This window comes from Perca flavescens, chromosome 22 (assembly GCF_004354835.1).
Source record: "Perca flavescens isolate YP-PL-M2 chromosome 22, PFLA_1.0, whole genome shotgun sequence".
NCBI lineage: Eukaryota > Metazoa > Chordata > Actinopteri > Perciformes > Percidae > Perca > Perca flavescens.
Genome location: NC_041352.1, coordinates 8,406,922 through 8,427,225, shown reverse-complemented (window position 1 = coordinate 8,427,225; position 20,304 = coordinate 8,406,922). Strand labels below are relative to the sequence as shown.

Genomic DNA, 20,304 nt, shown 5'->3' with positions numbered 1-20,304 from the left:
ACACACAAAAAGAATGTACATATTTAGCTAAACATCGCCATCTGCTGTTTACTTTACACTATTTTTTACTGTCTTGTAGCAAACTGCATGTGTCACAGTTTGAACGAAAAGTATTTATATTTGGTTTTGTGTTCTCTGTCTTCAGGGTCTGCCTGGTTCTCCTGGACTGAAAGGTGAATATGGAGACCCTGGTCCTCAGGTGAGTGGGAAGTGATGATCCTAATAATGCAGATAAAATATTCCTCATCCGTGATTGTAGGCCACTTCCCAGGTTGTTAGTCCTTTGTCACTAAGTGGTCCCCATGTGTCTTTACAGGGTCCCCGGGGCATCCAAGGGCCTGCAGGACAACCTGGCAAACCTGGCAAGAGGGTGAGTGAACTCAATGACCTGGTCCACTCTCACTGTGCTGTGTGTGTGTGCTCACATGTCTTTGTGTTTGTTGCTGTGTGGTTGTTTGTACTTGTGGTCACTGCTGAAACGCTGAGAGGCTTATTTCCAGTTCAACAAACATTTGCTTGATATGTGCTTAAAGGCCTGCGCTGCCTCCAATCCTCGGATCAATGGCTAGGCAGTAAATCTGTCTAAAAATGCCAAAATGGGAAAACTAGCTATGGATGTGGGATGCAATTAGTGTCACAGTGCCGTCACTCTGCAGGGCCAAACATCTTGAAGTAATTGATTACTAATAATAAACATTAACCAGTCATAGGCAAATTAGTCATGCAAGCTTGATGCATGGGTCATTTGTGAGCCATTGGCTGATTTTAATCTAACAGAATGTATAAAGTGTAATAAAATAACTTCAGAAATGGCACAATCCAACAAGCCCCCTGGACAAGACAAAAAAAACTACGATAACACAATAAAACAACTTCTAATTATCTTAAACATACAAGGATTTTCTAGAATATCAAGAGTTTTTGCCCCAAACTCATCATACAAGCTATTGTAATATGTCGGTCTATAGCTCTATGTGTAATTTTTCTGCTAATGTTTCTAAGGGTCGTGCCGGAGCTGACGGGTCCCGTGGAATGCCCGGAGAGTCAGGCTCCAAGGTATGCCATCACCCAACGTTCCGTGCTCATGTGACTAAGTACAGATGAGAAATAGTGCATTATTTTCATAAAGCATTGCTACGAGCATTCTGCAGCCCATGATGATTTTTTTATGTGTGGTGGTGTTGCGTGGTCTGGTGACATCCTCTGCTGTGTTTCTGCACAGGGTGACAGAGGCTTCGATGGACTGCCCGGACTGCCTGGTGAAAAGGGACACAGGGTGAGTACAGTATGGTGGTTGTCACCAGTTCAGTTCGTCAAAAACAGGTGTCAAATATACAATTTAGGATGTTCTCAAAAACAGCTTTCTAGTCCTTTACTGTTGTAGATCCCACTGACGTTTAATGCCTGTTAGACTTGTCCATTGAGAGTAATAATGAAGCAGATGTTTTGCCTGAGAAACAACTCCTGTAGATGTTTTTAAGCTTATGAGCAAAATATTGTTTCTTCACTTGATAAGTCACAGAACTGGCATTTAAACCAAATACCTTAGTTATTGGAGATGTGTATGATTTACTGAAGGGTTGGGTGTCTTCTGCTGTAGATGGCAAACATTTAGGCTGCAATCAAATATATTTGGCTGCATTCACCACTCACCAGTCAGAGATCACGTTGAGTAACTTGCTTTAATTTCAGTGTGATGAGTAAATAACTGCAATGTCATGCGGGCAATAATTGAATAAGAAGTTGTAATTTGTTTCATTCCACTAATGTGCCTGCATCATTAGGCCTGACGTGGAAAAAATGTAGTGACAGGATTGCACTGAAGCCAGAAAGTCATATTTGATGTATGCCAGGTTTGTAGAATGAACCAACATTTTATAAAGTAGACTTGGAAGCAGAAATCACTTCGTTGTGGAGGGCAAGAAAATGAAAAGGTCTTATAATTTCAACTTTGTCTCTAACCCCAATTTAATAAACCGCTCTGCAGTAGGCCCATACATTTTAAATGTGATATGATTATATGGCAACAACAACTAAACGATATATAAGAATGCCACAATAAAAACGTTTTAAAGTAACCACCAATTTCCCTTATTAGTAGAACTGTATGATTGAAATATATAAGGCATGGAATACAGCATAACAAGAGTTTTCAAAATCACAACAGCAGAACAAACAGAATGATGCAGAATATGTCCAGTATGAGAATACATTTTTAAAAAAGCTGAAAGAGAAAGTATCACACATGTAACAAGCCTAGGGCTGATTCCAGTTTTTTTGGACCCCAGATTGGGCGTGATCAGTTCATAAAATTATGAATGAATCCAAATCTATCTCTCATTTTCTTTCTCTCTTTCTCTATCTCAGGGGGAGCCAGGGCCAATGGGACCCACAGGTGCCTCTGGAGAAGATGGACAGAGAGTAAGTTATTCCTCTCTGAGTGAATTTTAACAGACATTGGACATAAACTGAGGTGAACCAGTTACATCAGATGTGGTCCACCAGCTCAGCCCTCAGGCAGCGGCAGCTGGGCGGAGACTATTAACAGGGAGGGTGGAGGGTTTGTGTTTAACCTTTCCTCCCCCTGAAACTAACTACCCCACTCTACCCTCCACCTCCACCCCTAGACGGATACTACTGCAACAATATTTGGTTATGTTGAGAATAAGCCCTGGCTTATACAGGCTTTCCAGAGTTTAGGATTGTAGGTGGTGATATAATTTCATAAGTTTCAATACAAAATGCCAGTATTTACTTACAGACTGTATTTGTGTAGACCAATGCAATACATTTACTCTCCCTTCTTTCTTTTTCTTCCCTTAGGGCGAGGATGGAGAGATTGGGCCCCGAGGATTAGCTGGCGAGAGTGTAAGGCTTGTCTTCTATTGGCTTTATTTCATTATGCTATCCCAAACATATGGGATTCCAACATGTTACAACAAGATTCCCTTTAAAGCTTGCTTTACAAGTGCTCTCTGATATCTGATCTATCTTTGACAAAAGTATCCAGCAGAGGACACGATTGCCCAACTGAAAAGTATTCAGCATTGTTTTGAGTATAGAATATAAGTCGTTGCTTCTCATTCTTCATAGGGTCCTAGAGGTTTGCTTGGACCTCGTGGTCCTCCAGGACCCCCTGGATCTCCTGTACGTACCATCATCTTTACCATCCTTATCCTTACAGTAAACTAGCATTTAAACCTACCTTAAACTTGATATAAGGTATAAGTGAGTCTTTTCTGACTTGTCCTTCGCAGGGTGTTGCTGGAGTTGACGGGCCTCCAGGTCCCAAAGGAAACATGGTATGAACACAACATACTCTTACTAAACTGACTAAAAGTGACTAAGCTGTACATAGAGCTGGGCGATATGGAGAAAATCAAATATTACAATATTTTTGACCAGATACATTGATATTGATATTGCGATACTGTAGGGTTGACAATTGGTGCTTTCACAAAAATGTACACAACAAGACTTTTTAATTTATTTTTGATAAATAATCATCAGTAATGTGGATATGATGACTAAGTGGGTAAAGGCAAATAATCGAACAGCTAGAACAGCTCTGGTAAGTTCAGAAAATGACATCACTTTACTGTAATGCAGCCTTTAAAACCAGGAAAAGACAACACTTATCCCATATTACGATATTACGATATCCAAAATTTAAGACAATATCTTGTCTCATGTTGATATGGATATGATATCGATATATTGCCCAGCCCTATCAGGACATGACTGTTTCTATATGTTTGCACTGTCTAGTTTAGGCTGTTAAATCCCTTTAGGATGCACATTAGGAGGTTAAAGGTCATTCCAATGGCAGCTCAGGATCAAATTATAAATTGTGGTGCTACCGTTCTGGATATTACAAGATAAGTAGTGTATAATGAAGTTTGAAATGTGCAACAGCTATTTCGGGTCAAATGTACCCTCAAGTCCTTGAATGCATTTACAGTTTAACAGTGTTTTTCATGTACTGTATGTGTTGTATATTTTGTTATCACATTATGACACAATAGAATACAGTCCCAGTTAGTTAAGATCTGAGAGGCATTCATATCGCAGTAGATAAGGCAGGGTAGTTGGAGTAGGTACACCAAAACACTTCTTCAATCTGTAACTATTTACTCAAATAACTTGTGGAATGAGTTAATCCTCAAACAGCTTAATGACGCTAAATATAGTGGAGAATAAGCGTGTGCATTGCTGCATTTTAGCTTGACGTTTGTTTGTTGCTTGTACAGTAATCAATACTTTGTCACCCTTTCTACATTATGTTTACATGACCATATACAATATTAAACATAAATGTTGCCATTTGATTTATTATTTTTAATTCAGTTATTTACTCAGAACAGTACTTATCTTCTGCAAAATAAAATCATAAGTCCACTTGGCACTGGAAGCAGTTAAAATAAAACATGTTTATGAGCCAGAGTAATTTTCTGTTGATATGCAGAAGGTTGGACGGAACCCACCTGATTGTTCACAATAAGAATAATGTTTATAATATTATAATTCAAGTGGCAGTATTTGGCACAGAGGATTACTCTGGGAATAGTGTTCAATTTTGACATCCTCCATCTCATTTCAGGGACCGCAAGGAGAACCAGGCCCACCCGGGCAGCAGGGAATCCCCGGAACACAGGTGAACGAATCAATCATAGAACTCGTGACGCACTGACGCCTATGACAAAGACAAAGTGCAGTGTCGATGCAAGCATCATCATGTGTTAATACAGTGAAGGGGTCACACACTTGTTTTAGGCCTCATTGCTGTCTGTATCTTCCACCACAAACTCTGCACGCAGAGAAAAGCAGATTTACTTATGATTCACTGTTGACAGCTTGCAAACTTGGAGATGCATTTGAATAATTCAATGCACAGTTGAACAGCTGGCTCCTCACAGCATGGTGTGATGTTGTTTATCCTTCCAGGTGTAAAAGACAAGGTTGTACCTTTTTAGTTAAATTTGAGGCATCAAATCAGAAGTTGACCTGTCAAAAGTAATGATTATCTTCATTTCGACTTTTTGAATTTGCTCCACTCTCTTCTGCCCACCCTTCCTCTATTCCTCCCACCCCTCCCTGGATACATAAAAAGAACACACACACACTCACACACACACACACACACACACAAACACACACACACACACACACACCACAAACACCACACACACACACACACACCCCACACACATATTACCCCCCCTCCCCATACACAAATTTTTCTCAAGTAGTTTTCTTGGGTTTATATTTCGGAAGGAGAATGTTTTGGGGTTGATCCAGTTGAAAGCATCTTATTCATGTTGGTGGAATTCCTGCAAAGCTGCCACACCTGTTGGAGCAAGCTTCAGTGCCTCAAATTACCCCTGCGACACACACACACACACACACACACACACACACACACACACACACACACACACACACACACAAAGTTACAAGCTAAACAATCCTTAACTAGCTCAACTATTTACAACTTCAACAAACTCTTCAGCTTATCCAGCTCGTGTGTGTGTGTGTGTGTGTTTAAGTATGCTTGTTGTTGCTATAGCAACTGATTGCTTTGTGTCTCCGTGTCACAGGGTCTTCCTGGTCCTCAAGGCCCTATCGGACCACCTGGTGAAAAAGTATGTAACCCTGTTATTTTTCTGTGAAAAAGAATAAAGAAAATAGCACAATTTAGGATAACATTAAATAATCAGTAATTTATATTTAAAAACTGTTATTTCAGGTTTAGGGTGGGAAAATGTTTGAGATGTTGCTTTTCGATTAGGCTAACTTTAGCCTTTTCTCATTTGGCATCAACAGTCTAACTATATAATTGCAAAGGTTTAAAGGACATGTAGATGTTTAGTTGGGTATATTACACATTCTTAGCAAGTCAAGTCATAGTTATTCATAACGCCCCAAGTCACTCATTTAAATCCTATCTATTCTACCAAAAACAACTGGTCATTTTGTCATTTAACATCACTGTTAAGTGTCCTGCTTTTTAGCTTAAACTGAACATGCGTTGATTAGCCATGTTGAGTCAGGGACAGTCTGCTCTCTTAAATCCAACTCCAGGTAACAAAGGAAAGGTCATGAAATGTTTTATGTTCAGCTTTTTGGAACCTGCAGATACTCTGAGTGAACTCTGCACTGCTGCCTGAGTAATAGCGAATTCTGAAACTAGTTTGTATCGTCAGAGCTTTGACCTTGCATGTCTTTTTCTTTTCCCCATACAGGGACCGCAGGGCAGGTCGGGGTTGCCTGGACTACCTGGAGCTGATGGGCCTCCTGTGCGTGCTCTTATCACCTATATACGTACATACAGTATATCAGTATTACACACACACACAAACAGAAATATGAGAAAAACAATTGCACTTAAAGACATATGTTTGATAGTACATACACATGGACATTCCTGCAACCGTACAGTACATTATATAAATGTATAATATTTGTTTTGAAGCAAAGCAGGGTTGTAGAGGTGATTAGATTTGAAGCACAAGGTTTTTTCTCAACACCAAGTTCAAACCACGATTCCCATCACAAAACTGACTTCTGTAGGAGCCTTTTTAAACCAGATCTGATGACCTCTGATAAACTAATCAAACTGTTACACAATATATGGGCATGGGATGCAGATCAGGTAGAACGTGACATTATGCCTCATACCATTTTCAGCCAGTCGCTGCACACCCTGGCTAGATGTAGAGCTTTGTGTATAATTTGTTATTAGTGGCCATCGTAAAGAGACCAGCCATGTTTATAAACAAATATTACATGATGCATATTGATTTAAAGTTTTTATTTAGTTTAAAGACCTTGACATAACTACAAGCTCTCATGTAAAACTGAACCAGATGTATAATAATGCATTTTAAACTGTAAAGAATTTTGTCTTTTAAAAGAATTAAGCAAACAACAACAACAACAAAATAAAATATGTATAGACTGGATGGACTATTTTGATGGGTTTACCCTTTTAGTGTATGACACACACAGAGCATTCCTGTGAAATACTGCAGAAGTGTGCCTCAGAAATCTCTCAAGACAAAGAAATATAAGAAATGTGCCTTTGAGTTTTGTTATTCTAGACCTGTAGTATCTCATGTCATTCCTCCTTGTCTGCCCTTGCTAGGAGAGGTGTGTAAGTTCAAGAGGTAGGCAGCCCTTAGTTGCCCTCAGGCCCCAGAGCCTGGTGATTTACAGCCTTCTGCCTCAACCTCGCACCTCAAATTGGAACTGCCAGGTGTTCACAGCAAAAGGTTTCCATGTGTATGTGTGTTGAGCCATTTGTATAGGCATGTCTACCTGCCCCGTCACTCAGACTCTACCAGTAACCATCACACTAGTGGCCATTAACACACAGAACTGAATTTGTGCAGCACAAAAACCCCCATAGAGTGCACACTGACAGGGAAAAACCTGTGTTGTTGGCGTGAATCAGAAAAAATTATGCAGTTTTGACCATGTTTTATATGGATTCAACACGGCTCAGCTTTGGTTTGAAAAGGCTTATCAGGTTACTCTGTGGACAAGAAGCCTTTGGCCAGTTAGATCATCCCTTTGCTCTCATTCTCAGATTTGTATGTTTCTTGCTTTGCCATGGAAACTAGAGTATCTATATAAAGGACAACACAAAGGCCTTTCCGCCTGTAGATAATAATGGTACCACCAATTCACATATAGTGCACTTCTTGTTTGAAAAGATGCTTCAACATCATAAATTTTGCATCAACTAGCTGCAAAACATACACCTGTTCACACCATTCACTGCGTTGAGTTTTTAGTTGTAACAACCCCTTTTAACCACTTTGTGACTGCTTATTTTACAGGGTCATCCTGGTAAGGAGGGTCCACCTGGAGAGAAAGGAGCCCTGGTAGGTGTATTTAAGAAGGATTTGAGTCATTTGGGTAAGATATTTATTTGCATGTGTGTTTGCTGCAGTGGAAAGACGACCAAAATGTCTTAACTGCAGTTAAAGTACTACAGGTAGTGTTTTAAACACATTTTAAATGTACTCCTTAAGGACAATTGGATAACTTATGTTTGTCTACCTTGATAGATGAAATTATCGTTTATTTAATTTACTCACATTCAGAAGCATTGCACCGTTTCTTTTAGTTCTTCTTAACCAGTTAGGTTGTTAATTTAACTAACTAACTCTGCAACAGCCAGATGACAATTATGTGCTTAGCTGTCAATGGAAAAATAACATATTTTTGGCAACTAAAATAAATTGTATGTTTTCATATATAAGTAAATGTTAAATTCTAAAAGTAAAATATGTGTTTTTGTGTCGGCTGATTGTAATTTAAACAGACCTTTCATAGTGACAGAAAACTGTAATTTAGAGTCAGTTATTAGGATTTGTTTAAATTTGGTTCAAAAAAATATTTCTTCCGACCTCTGTCATGGATGAACGATAATAATTCAGTTTTCTGTGAATTTTCTTTACCTACGTAGATAAAATGTTTACAGTTGGCCAGTTTCTGATGCAAATATAATAGAGCTTTTGTAATTAGTGACCTCAGACTAATTGAAAACCTACAGTTATATCATACATCTACACCTGCATTTACTATCGTAAGCATGCGTTGTTTTCTATTCTCTAGGGTCCGTCAGGCCCACAGGGTCCTATTGGTTATCCTGGCCCTCGTGGTGTCAAGGTACGGTTTCAGTATTTACTATTTCTCACTGGATAAAAAAAGTCCTCCCTTTTATAATAGTGTACATATTGGTATTGTATTGTATTCTGATGCTTATTTATCTCTCTTTCCTGTCCATTAGGGTGCTGATGGTGTTCGTGGTCTCAAGGGGGGAAAGGGAGAGAAGGTATAAACTTCTTAAAATGCTAAATAGTTTCCACATCATTTCTCAATTTACCATGCAGGTTATAGCCACTGAGCAGCCAAAACAGGTTTTGAATACTAAGGTGTATGTTAATGTTATTACAAAATAAATTGGTTCCTGTGTTTCGTCAACAAAGGTTTAGTAAATATTCTGACCCATGATGACACTGGATACTATTTATTTTAAATGCTGTACTAAACTTTGCTCTTCCCCATCTACAATATCATAGTTATCCGATTAAGATATTGATCTTGTGTTTGGAGTGCTGTTTAAAAGTACATTGACTAAAGTTTAAGCATGCTGTCCAAAATGCCATAGGTCAAAGTGTTTGTCTAAACTTCACTCATTTTGGGATGAAGGCGAAGACAGCAAAATAAAGTTTGGGAACATATTGTAAATATATTCATGTCACAGATATTCTGTCTGTAACTGTGGCTGTCTACTTGTCTGCCCAACTTTGTTTTGGTTCTTTTGATCTGGTGTGGAAGGCTGCTGCAGCCTGAAAGTTCCATGCACGGGTCAGTCGATAGCCATCTTCAATGGAGACAGAGACTTTCTCGGAGTGACCCTCAATCAGTTGTTGAATGTGAAACTGTCATGCTCTAGGCTTTTGGTTTCAAAGAACACTGCAATCCATCTCAAGCACTTTTGAAGTGTGTGACTGTGTGTGTCACGATGTAGAATTTAAACTATGCTGCTGAATAAAATCTATTATCTGACTGAGGGGATTTGTTCTCACTACAATGACAGGTATTCATATCAGTTTTTAGAATGATTTGTGAATCAATTAATTATTTATTCTGTTGCAAGATATTCAAAATCCAAACCTTGAGGAGAAAGGGTTTCTTATGAATAAAGGATGTGCCAGTTGCTGGCAACAGACATGCACATGCTCAGTGCTGCATTATGCATCAGATAGGGTTGAAAACAGAGACATGTGACGGACTAGCAAGAGTTAAAGGAAAGAGACAAAGGTCTGGCTGAAGTGAATAGTGTCCTCCAGCATCCATTGGATTGTGTTTATCTGAGACAATTATTGTTAAATTACTAAATTCACTAAATTGTTATTTGATTTGATATTTGATGTATGAAATCCCATTCCATGTATGGCTGACAAATAAATACCAAATCAATTGTTTGTCATGCCTAAAATCAGTTGGTGCAGGTGCCAAACGCAGCGCATGCAGGATGTAAATAAAGCATATCTCAGCAGTTCCTTGCATTTGCTGTTCACCTATCTGGCCAGCAGATGGCATCATCGATCCTGCGACCCACAGAGTGAACAACAACAGCAGTGTCAGGAGACAAAAAAACATCCCCAGTGAAATGAAAAAAATAGTCCTTGTCAAAGGCTCTTAGTGGGATATAAACAAAAGCCTTAAAAACAATATAATGAAATAACTGAACAATTACTAGCAAATGCAATAACTTGTTTATGTCTCATTTTAGGGCGAGGATGGTTTCCCAGGTTTCAAGGGAGACATGGGACTCAAAGGAGACCGGGTGAGAAGCATCATCTGTCATACAAATAACTTCCTACATGTCCAGCCAGATCCTTATTCTTCACATGGAGGCAATTACCGTACATTGGGATATTCTCGGTTTGTGTTCTAGGGTGAGCTTGGCATAGTTGGGTCCCGTGGAGAGGATGGTCCTGAGGGTCCCAAAGGCCGAGCTGGCCCCAACGGAGAGTCAGGTCCCATTGGTCCTGCTGGAGAGAAGGTACGAGGGCTCAATGATTAAGGGTGTTGGAAAGCCAATACAAGAATCATATGTTTATGTTTTGTTTTTTGTTGCTCTCTTTGTGCTGAAGTTGTATTGCTGGGCTGACGACTTGTGCTGTTAATGTCTCTCAGGGTAAACTGGGCGTTCCAGGACTGCCAGGTTATCCAGGAAGACAAGGACCTAAGGTAATTTAGCGTCACTCTCACCACAATAAGGGATGTTTCATTGACTGAATCTGCACCTGTCTACTCTGCTATCAGAACTATGAAGGCATCACAGTTATCAGAGTACACTGGCATAACACAACAGACCAAAATGTCCGCACTAGACAGCCTGATGATTTCATGGAAAAATTGATTTACCATCAAAATAATTATTAGAAGAAATTCATTGTGAAAACACACCATTTTAGTGCAGAACCAGTAGGAGAGATGAGTGTTACCTGCATTCCTTTGAAACTGGAGGGCTTTAGTGCTCATCAATATTAGGCATGCTTCATGCTTCTTTTTAAGGATAGTACCTGTTAAACAGTTGTTACCAGTTACCAGTAAGGTACCATTTACAAAGAGTTTGTAAGAAGTAGCTTTATTACACTTGGGTTAGGGTTAGGACATTACAAAGAACAACCTTTGAGTTGCCAGGTTGAAAAAAAAACAAATAACCTTTGACTCATGATATCCTCCTTCAGCGTAATACTTCTTTTGTCTTTTAGCTCTTTCTCTTCTGGGAAGGTGCTGCAGAGAATTTTGATCAAAATACATGTATTAACACCATATTAACATTTTGTAATTGCAGACTTAATGGCTTATTAGAAAGTAAGAAACCAATAAGCATTACCAATATTTATTTTTATCATTATCACCAAATATAAAGGAAAACAACTTGTTTCTGGGTTACCAGGTAATGAAATAGCTTTCATTACCTGGCAACCCAGAAACTTAATCATTAATGAATCATTCATTAACTATTTTTAAAGTCATTAGTTATGAGTTATGAATAAATAAGGGTATCTTATTAGAATATAGATTTTTAATATAAATAATTGTTAATTAATTTTTGCACAATTACAATGGCTCAATTTTTGTAACTAAGACAATTCTCAATGCAGCAGTTTGCTCTAGTGTTTCTTGAAATCAAGACCACATAAACAGATTTCTCTCTGCCCTCCACGAACCCACAAACTCTACAGGCTTTATCTGGGATTGTGCTGACAGAACAGTCCCCTCTTGTACTTTTTGCTATAAAGCAATGCAGCAGATGTCCTGCCAAGTCTAACATGGTGGCACGCTGAATTTTTGTCTCATTTGGAAATCATGGGAATCATACCAATGTCTTTAGTTTATGCTGAAGTGATTCACTGATGTTGAAAATAGGGCTTGGTATCGCCACTGATTTTGCAAATTGATTCAATTCTGATCCACAAAGTCCCAATTTGTTTCAGTTTACAATTTGATTTGATTTGATTAGGGATATTTCAGTTACAATACCAACTTTGCTTGGATATGAAAGAGATTCTCAGAGAACTAGTGCTGTACATTTTACAAAGAACCCTATAACCTGGTAGCCTGACATGGTCATACTCAGATTCCCGACCTTGAATGTTGTTGGCGGGGCTAAGTTCGGCTGGCATCCAGGCTAATAACCTGGTGCATTTAAAAAAAATCAAAGGGTTACATTAAGCGTTGACCGCCAAAGCAGTTACATTAATGTATTTTTTATTTAACATGTACACACAACAGTCAACACAATAAATTGCAACTCTACAGTCAGTGAGTGTTGAGTGACCAGAAACAATTCTGCTTTCTTTGGTGCAGAAGGTGTAGTGCACAGATGGTATATACCTAAAGCCATACATCCTAAAATAGCCATTTACCTTACCAAAATTGAGCCTACTTATATTTAGCCCCATTCCCGACATTTTATCCATTGGTTAGTACCAATGGATGTTTTAGGTCATCTAGATTCATATCTTCACTCTAGCTTTAAAAAAGAGCCCGCTACAACCTCCTAAAGACAGTAATGTCGGCCGAGATCACCGGCGGCCCTACTGGTCTGTGTGGGTTAAAAGATCGATTTTTTGAATCGATATTGGATCATTTAAAAGATAATCGATTTGAATGATCCAATGTCAATTTTTTAAACCCAGCCCTAGTTAAAAACTATGCATCAAACCATGTTGGTTTCTTTTAGAATGTGACAGCAGTCTTTGCTTCTATGAAATTGTTAATTTGAATTTACCAGACAAAGAATAAACTATTCATAATTTAGATCCTAGTAAGAGCTGATGACATGTACTTGCATTTATTACAGGCGCAGTATCATAAACGATTTTTTACAGGCAAGTATGAACATGAGTTGACGTTGCCAGCTTGTATTCTGATGAAGCAGTGCCACAGGCATGTCCAAGGACTGCCCATGGGATAAAACATGATGGACTAAATTAATAAGTAAATCAAAATTTGACAGTGTAAGCTTTTTACAGAGGCATGGGGTATTAGACATAATCAAGCTGTAGTGATTTGTGGAACTCTTATATTTGGAGGAAGTCAAAGTTTGTCATTGATTGAATTTTTATTGAATGTCCCTAATGCAACGTGTGGCGAGGTGCTGCAGAATGGGTAAGCTGCTTCTTAATCCCCTGTTCACAGAGTTTGACTAAAGAAAAACATCATCTCACCTTGTCTTGTGTTTACAGGGGTCTTGTGCTAAGCCTTTTGTTTTAAAGTCCTTCTCTCTTTGTATGTGTTTGTGTGCTTCCCACATAATCATATAAGTATAGAGAATTTGCCTGAGAAACTTCCTCTATTCTGCCAGCCTGATAAACATTGTGGAGACACCAGAGTGGGGAAAGTTTCTGAATTTGATATATTCTCTTGGGAATGTGGGAAATGTGTTTGTAAAACTTTCACTGCACAGGAACATTGAGAATGTGTTTTAAAGTACAATTTTGAAAACGTTCATTGTATTAAATAGTGTTCAACCCAACTGAAGTAAAGTGTTTTTGTTTTCTTGAAAACAACATTAACAAATTTAGAAAGGAACAAAGTGTTAAGGTCATGGAAGTAATCAGTTTTCATTTTCCAAACTCATGCTAAATTCATGGAATTTTATATTATAAGGGCCATAGTATAAACTGTGTGAAACTACAGTGTGTAGCTGAAGATGATATCTAACAATAGTGCAGATAAATACAGGATGAGCCCTCATTAGCATTCATGCCCTGACCCATCCAGTCTTGTTTCCCTTCCATGATATCTCCCTCTCCTATTGACAGGGCTCGAGTGGTTTCCCTGGGTTCCCTGGAGCCAATGGCGAGAAAGGAGCTAGGGTAAGAAAACACCCACATATATATGGATATTCAGAGGCTAACAATGATTCACTCAAGAGTGATGGGTTCCTACACACACACACACACACACACACACACACACACACACACACACACACACACACACACACACACACTGTGCCTGTTTGTGTATGAAAATCACCATGCCATGATATCCCAGTACAAAAGGAAATTGATTCCTATTATAAAGGCATCTCTATGGTGACTTGGCACAAAAAATAGCAGCAGCAAAATCAATGTTGGGGAGAGAACAAAAGATGTGGAAACAATTGTGCTTTTATTGAGCCCCTCTCCTCATGTCTAGCCTTGGAAAAAAAATAAGTTGCTCACACAATTTCCTTAAGAAAGAATTCACGGTGCAGGTTTTACTTTCAACAGTTAATTATGAAATAGCCATATTTAAATAATAATAATAATATATATATATATATACATATATATATATATATATATAAAAATATAATAATAAAAATACAAACTATACATTTTAAATAAATGTATAAAGTGGTGGTAAAAAATTAGCTTTCCTTTGAGTACATCAGAATCATTTAATGGACACTTTGAAGTACATTGTCTCACTTAAGCCAAGGCTATTTGCCAAAATTAATCAATTCAATACAAGTCAATACTGTTTTCATAAAATCATCCAATTTTGTCCAGAAAGCCATTTGCAGCTATTGTAGAAATTTGATCTGTGCATTTTTTGGCAGGCTATTTCTCCTGCTTAAGTCAGCCAACCATTGGAAATAATATTACTTAGCCAATTCTTTGTTGTCATTTAAGAAGTGCATATTGTAGCTATAAACTCCAGTACAACTTTTTGTTGTCATTGAGATTATGACCGGTTGTGTCCCTGTTTCCTAATATCTAACAAAGATATTAGTGGCCAAAGCCCAAACTCACTTTTTTAAAAAAGATTTTATTCATAGACTCATGCAGGTAAGATGTGGCTCAATGCACTGAAACTTCAGGAAAATGTTATTTAACACAACTATTGTTTCATTTATCGAAGCTAATAATTTAGAACAGGAAACAAATTGTTCTGTGGTTGTTTGGCATTGTCGAAAGGACAGATGTTGATCCTGTCAGAAGTGGAGTGAAGTTAATGTTGAATAATGACAACCAGAAAGTATGTGTGAGTGCCTAAATGTTCTGCCTTTGGTTATCTAACAGGGCATTGCAGGCAAACCTGGGCCAAGAGGGCAAAGAGGTCCAACGGTATGTATTTTTCTCTCCATGATTTCCATAATAAATTAAACTAATTAAATCATCTTGTATTCAACTGAATTCTATGCATTCTAACAGTTTCATTACATTCTCGTAACTCGTACATAGTGATACCAGGCTTCTGTATGACTCTTGAGTTTTTCTCTCTCTGTAGGGTCCTCGTGGGGGTCGAGGAGCCAGAGGTCCAACAGGAAAACCTGGTCCCAAGGTACACCAGCTATGCTAATCACAACAAAACTCTCACACTGAGTTTAGGCTTTTATCCTGGGTAGCACTCAGAATTTTACAGAAATAAAATCATGACAGATTGTGAACAATGCCTCCTTCTACTGCTCCCACCGAGCCCCATGGGTAGTGTAAAAACATACCTTTATATTAACTGATGATGATTTGTTGTTGTGTGTTGCAGGGCACAGCAGGCAACGATGGCCCTCCAGGCGGGCCTGGTGAGAGAGTAAGTCTTTTATATTGTCTTAAGCCATTCAGTGTCATCCACCTACAATATGATGACGATATTTAGACTTCAACGTGTTATCGTAATTTTTAAGGCCTTAATGTGAATTGATTCTAATTGTTTAATCCAAGATATAGTCAGTATTGACCTTCAAATCTTTCAAAGGTTTCGAAGCATAATCATGAGATAAGGATTTGAATAAATGAATCTAGTAGGGCATACTTTGTATGCTTTTTTTATTCCCACTAGGTGCTCTTACTGGAGGATGACAGTGTAGTAAGACAATAAGATCAGTAAGGGTTAACTGTAAATAATTAAGAAGTAATAGATTCAGAGTTATTCAAAATCAGTGAAGCTTTTAATTTAATTAACTTTAATTTAATGCATGTTTGTGTCTTCCATTTCATCAAAATAAAGTGATTCTTTTTTCTATGAAGTCTTCCTTGCCCCAAAAGAAATGAATAGGTTTACTGGTTAGGGCTTAGGTGACACACTGTACACACAGAACCATGTAGAGCAATTGCTGTCATTTTGAGTTTTGCTTTAATGTTCTTGTTGCTACCTTCATCTAAGAGACAGCAGCATTTCAGTTTTTATCCATTTCGTTGTAATAAAGTATATTTCTCATTTGCAATGTTTTAAACAAGTTAGCTGTAGGTGGCTAACTCAGTGGCAAAGATAACAAGCTCTGCAGTTGCTTCACAATAAAAGCCTTCCAACAGTGCCACCTTATTAAATACCTTTTATTAGATTTTGATAGATTTCCAGTGGTGTTTTAGTGAAATTTTATGTTGCTGTGTAACATAGAAAATGTGAAACATTGATTGGAATCCAGTGAAATCCAAAGAAGGCACGGAACAAAAAAAAGCAGCTGCAGCAAGTGCTCAGTTTACATTGATATTTTCCTAACACTAGAAATAGAGAGAAATAGAATTTATTACAACTCTGACAAAGCATGATGAGGGCAGGTTCATCAGAAAACAGAGCCTGCCCTCTGTTAGATGAAGGCAAAAACAAGAATGTAGGAGTGTAACCAAACTGGGTAAAGGAAGCTCTTGCTTTCCACATTTACTACACAGCCAGGTACAGTAACTTACTCATCATGACTCATTAAAATAGTCACATTTAGTATATTTAAAGTCACACTGGATTGTGAATCATAAGCATAATTTAATGAAGTTTAAGCATCCTTGAAGTTAACTTGTTTTACAAATACTCAACTGTGAAGCTGTAGGTTAGTGCTTTGGTTGGTTACAATCAACTGCAATCAACTGGATTTTCGTATTGGATTTGGGTATCAGGGTTTAAATGAACAAGTCAAATGACTCCATGTTCTCTACTGTATGTTGAGTATGCATGTGGCTAAAATGGCTGCCCTCAGTCCCACAGAGTGCAGTTTCACAGAACACTGTTGAAGCAGATATTAATAGGCAGCTTTTGACTTTCAAAATACAATTCAATTCAATTTTATTTATAGTATCAAATCATAACACAAGTTATCTCAAGACACTTTACAGATAAAGTAGGTCTAGACCACACTCTATAATTTACAAAGCCCCAACAATTACAGTAATTCCCTCAAGAGCAAGCAGTGCGACAGTGCCGAGGAAAAACTCCCTCTTGGGATGAAACCTCGGACAGACCCAGGCTCTTGGTAGGTGGTGTCTGACGGTGCCGGTTGGGGATGTGATGAACAGTGGCGATAATAGTCACATTAATAATGGAACAGTGACTTCAAATGGTAGTCGTAGTAGTTCAGTGCGCTGCAGGGCATTACATGTTTCTATGTTGGTGGACTTTATTCTGAGAGATTCAAAGTTGTGAAATTCCAGCTGGACAATCTATAATGTTGTGAACTCTGTCTGTACTGCTTAACAGTTCTGCAGTCCATGTTTCTTCAAATTAAAATTATTTCGAAAAATCTTTAATTGGGCCCAAAACAGCACACGTGAGTTAAAGTAAACTCAAACCAAATGGATGAATATGATTTAAAGATAAAATTATATTACCAAGTCACCTTTGAGTCATGTTTATATTAGAATGCAATGGATTTAACCAATTTGCACTGAATATTTTGTCAATTATATTTATTGTCTCTAAATCCCAAGTCCTTATATTACCTCAACAACGTACTGTAAAGTAGCTTTCTGAAAACAAATTTGTATTCGAAACTGGCCTTTTATATTCCCACTGCTCATGAGTCACAACCATCATTACACATTAAATATACCAAGCAAATAAATATGTACTTCATTGTTGAGGGGTACACACCTACATTGAATAAAATATTTAACTCGAAAATGCATTTCCTGCAGAAAATATTTGTGAATGCTAACAGCTAAATTGCTAAAGCTAAACTAAATTGCTGGCTTTAATGCGTAAGAAGGTAAAGCAGTGAGAATAGTTGAAAAAGTGGGAATGGTTTAAATTAGTATAACTTTCAATGAAATGCTATATAACACACAGAATGTATGAAACAAAACTGGAATATTTGTATATTTTTCTGAAAAGCTGTCATTAGCTTTGACTTATAAATTGTGTATGGCAAGTAACTATTGTGGGTGTGAGAGCAAATTAGAGGTTTTAAGATGATTTTCCAAGACTTCCCACTATAATGATGTCATCACCCACTCATGCAATACTCACTCCATTATAAGCACAGAAAAAGCCTGAAGGAAACACTCGACTTAAAGAGTGATACCACAAAAACTGTAAAAGATATCATGAAGCTGAATATAACTGTGATAGCTAAAGGTTTTGTGAACAGTTTAAAGTTTAAATGACGTCTAGAGGTGAAAGTATGGTAGACGAATAGCATTTCAAAAGGGAAGAAGCCTGAAGAGGATTTGAAGATTGCCCCATCAACTTTAATGTAAAATAAAAAATTTAAAAAGCTTAATATTTTAAAAAGTTTAAATAGCAAAACAAAAGTTGAAGAAGTCCCATCGTGTGCTTAAAGAGCTGACCATTTTGATATTTTAATGTTTTTTTTTTTATTATTGTAGCTGAAAGTATGCAGAAGTAAGAGGCGACCAAATAAAGTTGAAGAATAAAGAATCGGATAACAATACTGTGAATGCTGCAGCATTCACACAATTAAATATGAATTAAACATCCAAATGGCTGTCTCAAAACTCTTGTCACAACCAGTTTTTATAGCTGATCAACATACTTCACTTTGTACTGGGAAATAATATGTCAGGATGCAATATGATAATTATGGGTTATCTAATGGCTTTAGCTAATGCCCTTAGTGGAATACAAACAACCATTTAACAAAAAGACTCCTATTGTCTGGCTCATATAAAATGATTACCTTTCCTCTGCAGTATCACAGTTTGACATTTGACTGGGAGGTGACCTTTCTCACTCAGAATCTTTATAAATATTCCACCCCAGAAATGCTCCTTTTATCATATATCATGTAAATCACAGCTCATGCATTGCATTACATTCTAAGATTAAGCCTAGTTGGACCATTAATAAAATCATCTCTGCGTCTCTCACTGATCTGACTTTTTGTTTTCTATACTTTAGGGGCCTCAAGGACCTCAGGGACCAGTGGGCTTCTCTGGACCAAAGGGCCCCCCTGTAAGTATTTCTCCTTTCTGAACACTGCAGGGTTGTGCGACGGTAGGAGTATCACTAAAATGGCCCATTTGTGTGACGTCCTGGTGTGTTATTTAACCCCCCAATGTAGCACAAGTAGACTTTATATTTCATAATTATTGTTTTCCGATCGGTTTTTACCCTCATAGTTTTAAAACTTTATGGTGGCAGCAATAGAGACAGGGATGTTTACTGTACCGGAATCTCAAAACGGACTGCAAGTTGGCCAGCGCAGGGTGAGGTTGGGTTGCATTTCTCCAAAAGTTGAGTCGGTCGCCGCATTAATTTCCCGCTCTATACGTACTATTGCCATTCAAAATGAATGGGAAGACCTGAGTTTTCGCCGGACCACCTAAGTACCGCCACACGCTAAAGGTGTATGGTTTTCCGCTAGTCCCTGATGTTCAGTGTCGACGCTCATACTTCCTTTCCTCTTCTTACTGTCTCAGTGGCAAATTAGCCCACTTTGCAAACATTATAAGTCAGAATTGATTTGATTTGAGGAATTCATGGGGTGCAGTAATACATAGCAATATCCCTAATTCTGTGCAGGGATCATTAGTCTGACTTTTACTGAAGCAGAACCCATTTTCTCACTCTCCAGTCTAGGCAGTAGACAAGTGATCATTTTCACCTATCGATTCAGGATAGATTCATAGCTGGCTCTTAGCCCTCAGCTAGTGATGTTGTTTCTTTCACCAAAAAATACAACCTGTTATTTTTTTCATTTGTGTTCCAGTAGTCTAAGACTTTGCCACTCTGGAAGTTATGACTGTACTGTATATTGTGCTCACAAAGCATTTGCACAATACTGCAATAATAAAATCTTATTACTTGGAAAAATTAAAAAAAACTTTTATTCCAGCAATAGGGCCAATTTCATAGTGACATTATCCAGATTCAAGTTCATGTTTGCATACACACTTACTTGGCCAACAAAACTGATTCTGAATGTACTTGGTTACCTGCTAAGTGTGAATCTTGCTTTCTACGTAACAGGGACCAGCTGGAAAGGACGGGCTGCCCGGGCACCCTGGTCAGCGTGGAGAGACGGTGAGTCCTGAAGATGCAATATCCTAT

General features: G+C 38.0%; 1 protein-coding gene across 2 annotated transcripts in view; it reads left to right on the top strand.

Moving 5' to 3' along the window:
• The window catches only part of col11a1a (collagen, type XI, alpha 1a), a 101,672-nt gene that overhangs the window by 47,078 nt on the left and 34,290 nt on the right, over positions 1-20,304 (top strand). For both annotated transcript variants that reach the window (XM_028569215.1, XM_028569214.1), the window contains exons 16-38: positions 146-199; positions 317-370; positions 1,003-1,056; positions 1,223-1,276; positions 2,368-2,421; positions 2,824-2,868; positions 3,094-3,147; positions 3,258-3,302; positions 4,601-4,654; positions 5,598-5,642; positions 6,243-6,296; positions 7,842-7,886; positions 8,623-8,676; positions 8,798-8,842; positions 10,310-10,363; positions 10,475-10,582; positions 10,717-10,770; positions 13,860-13,913; positions 15,108-15,152; positions 15,316-15,369; positions 15,571-15,615; positions 19,153-19,206; positions 20,224-20,277. In XM_028569215.1, coding sequence (XP_028425016.1) covers positions 146-199; positions 317-370; positions 1,003-1,056; positions 1,223-1,276; positions 2,368-2,421; positions 2,824-2,868; positions 3,094-3,147; positions 3,258-3,302; positions 4,601-4,654; positions 5,598-5,642; positions 6,243-6,296; positions 7,842-7,886; positions 8,623-8,676; positions 8,798-8,842; positions 10,310-10,363; positions 10,475-10,582; positions 10,717-10,770; positions 13,860-13,913; positions 15,108-15,152; positions 15,316-15,369; positions 15,571-15,615; positions 19,153-19,206; positions 20,224-20,277 — 1,233 coding nt within the window. The remainder of the gene's footprint in view (positions 1-145; positions 200-316; positions 371-1,002; positions 1,057-1,222; positions 1,277-2,367; positions 2,422-2,823; positions 2,869-3,093; positions 3,148-3,257; positions 3,303-4,600; positions 4,655-5,597; positions 5,643-6,242; positions 6,297-7,841; positions 7,887-8,622; positions 8,677-8,797; positions 8,843-10,309; positions 10,364-10,474; positions 10,583-10,716; positions 10,771-13,859; positions 13,914-15,107; positions 15,153-15,315; positions 15,370-15,570; positions 15,616-19,152; positions 19,207-20,223; positions 20,278-20,304) is intronic.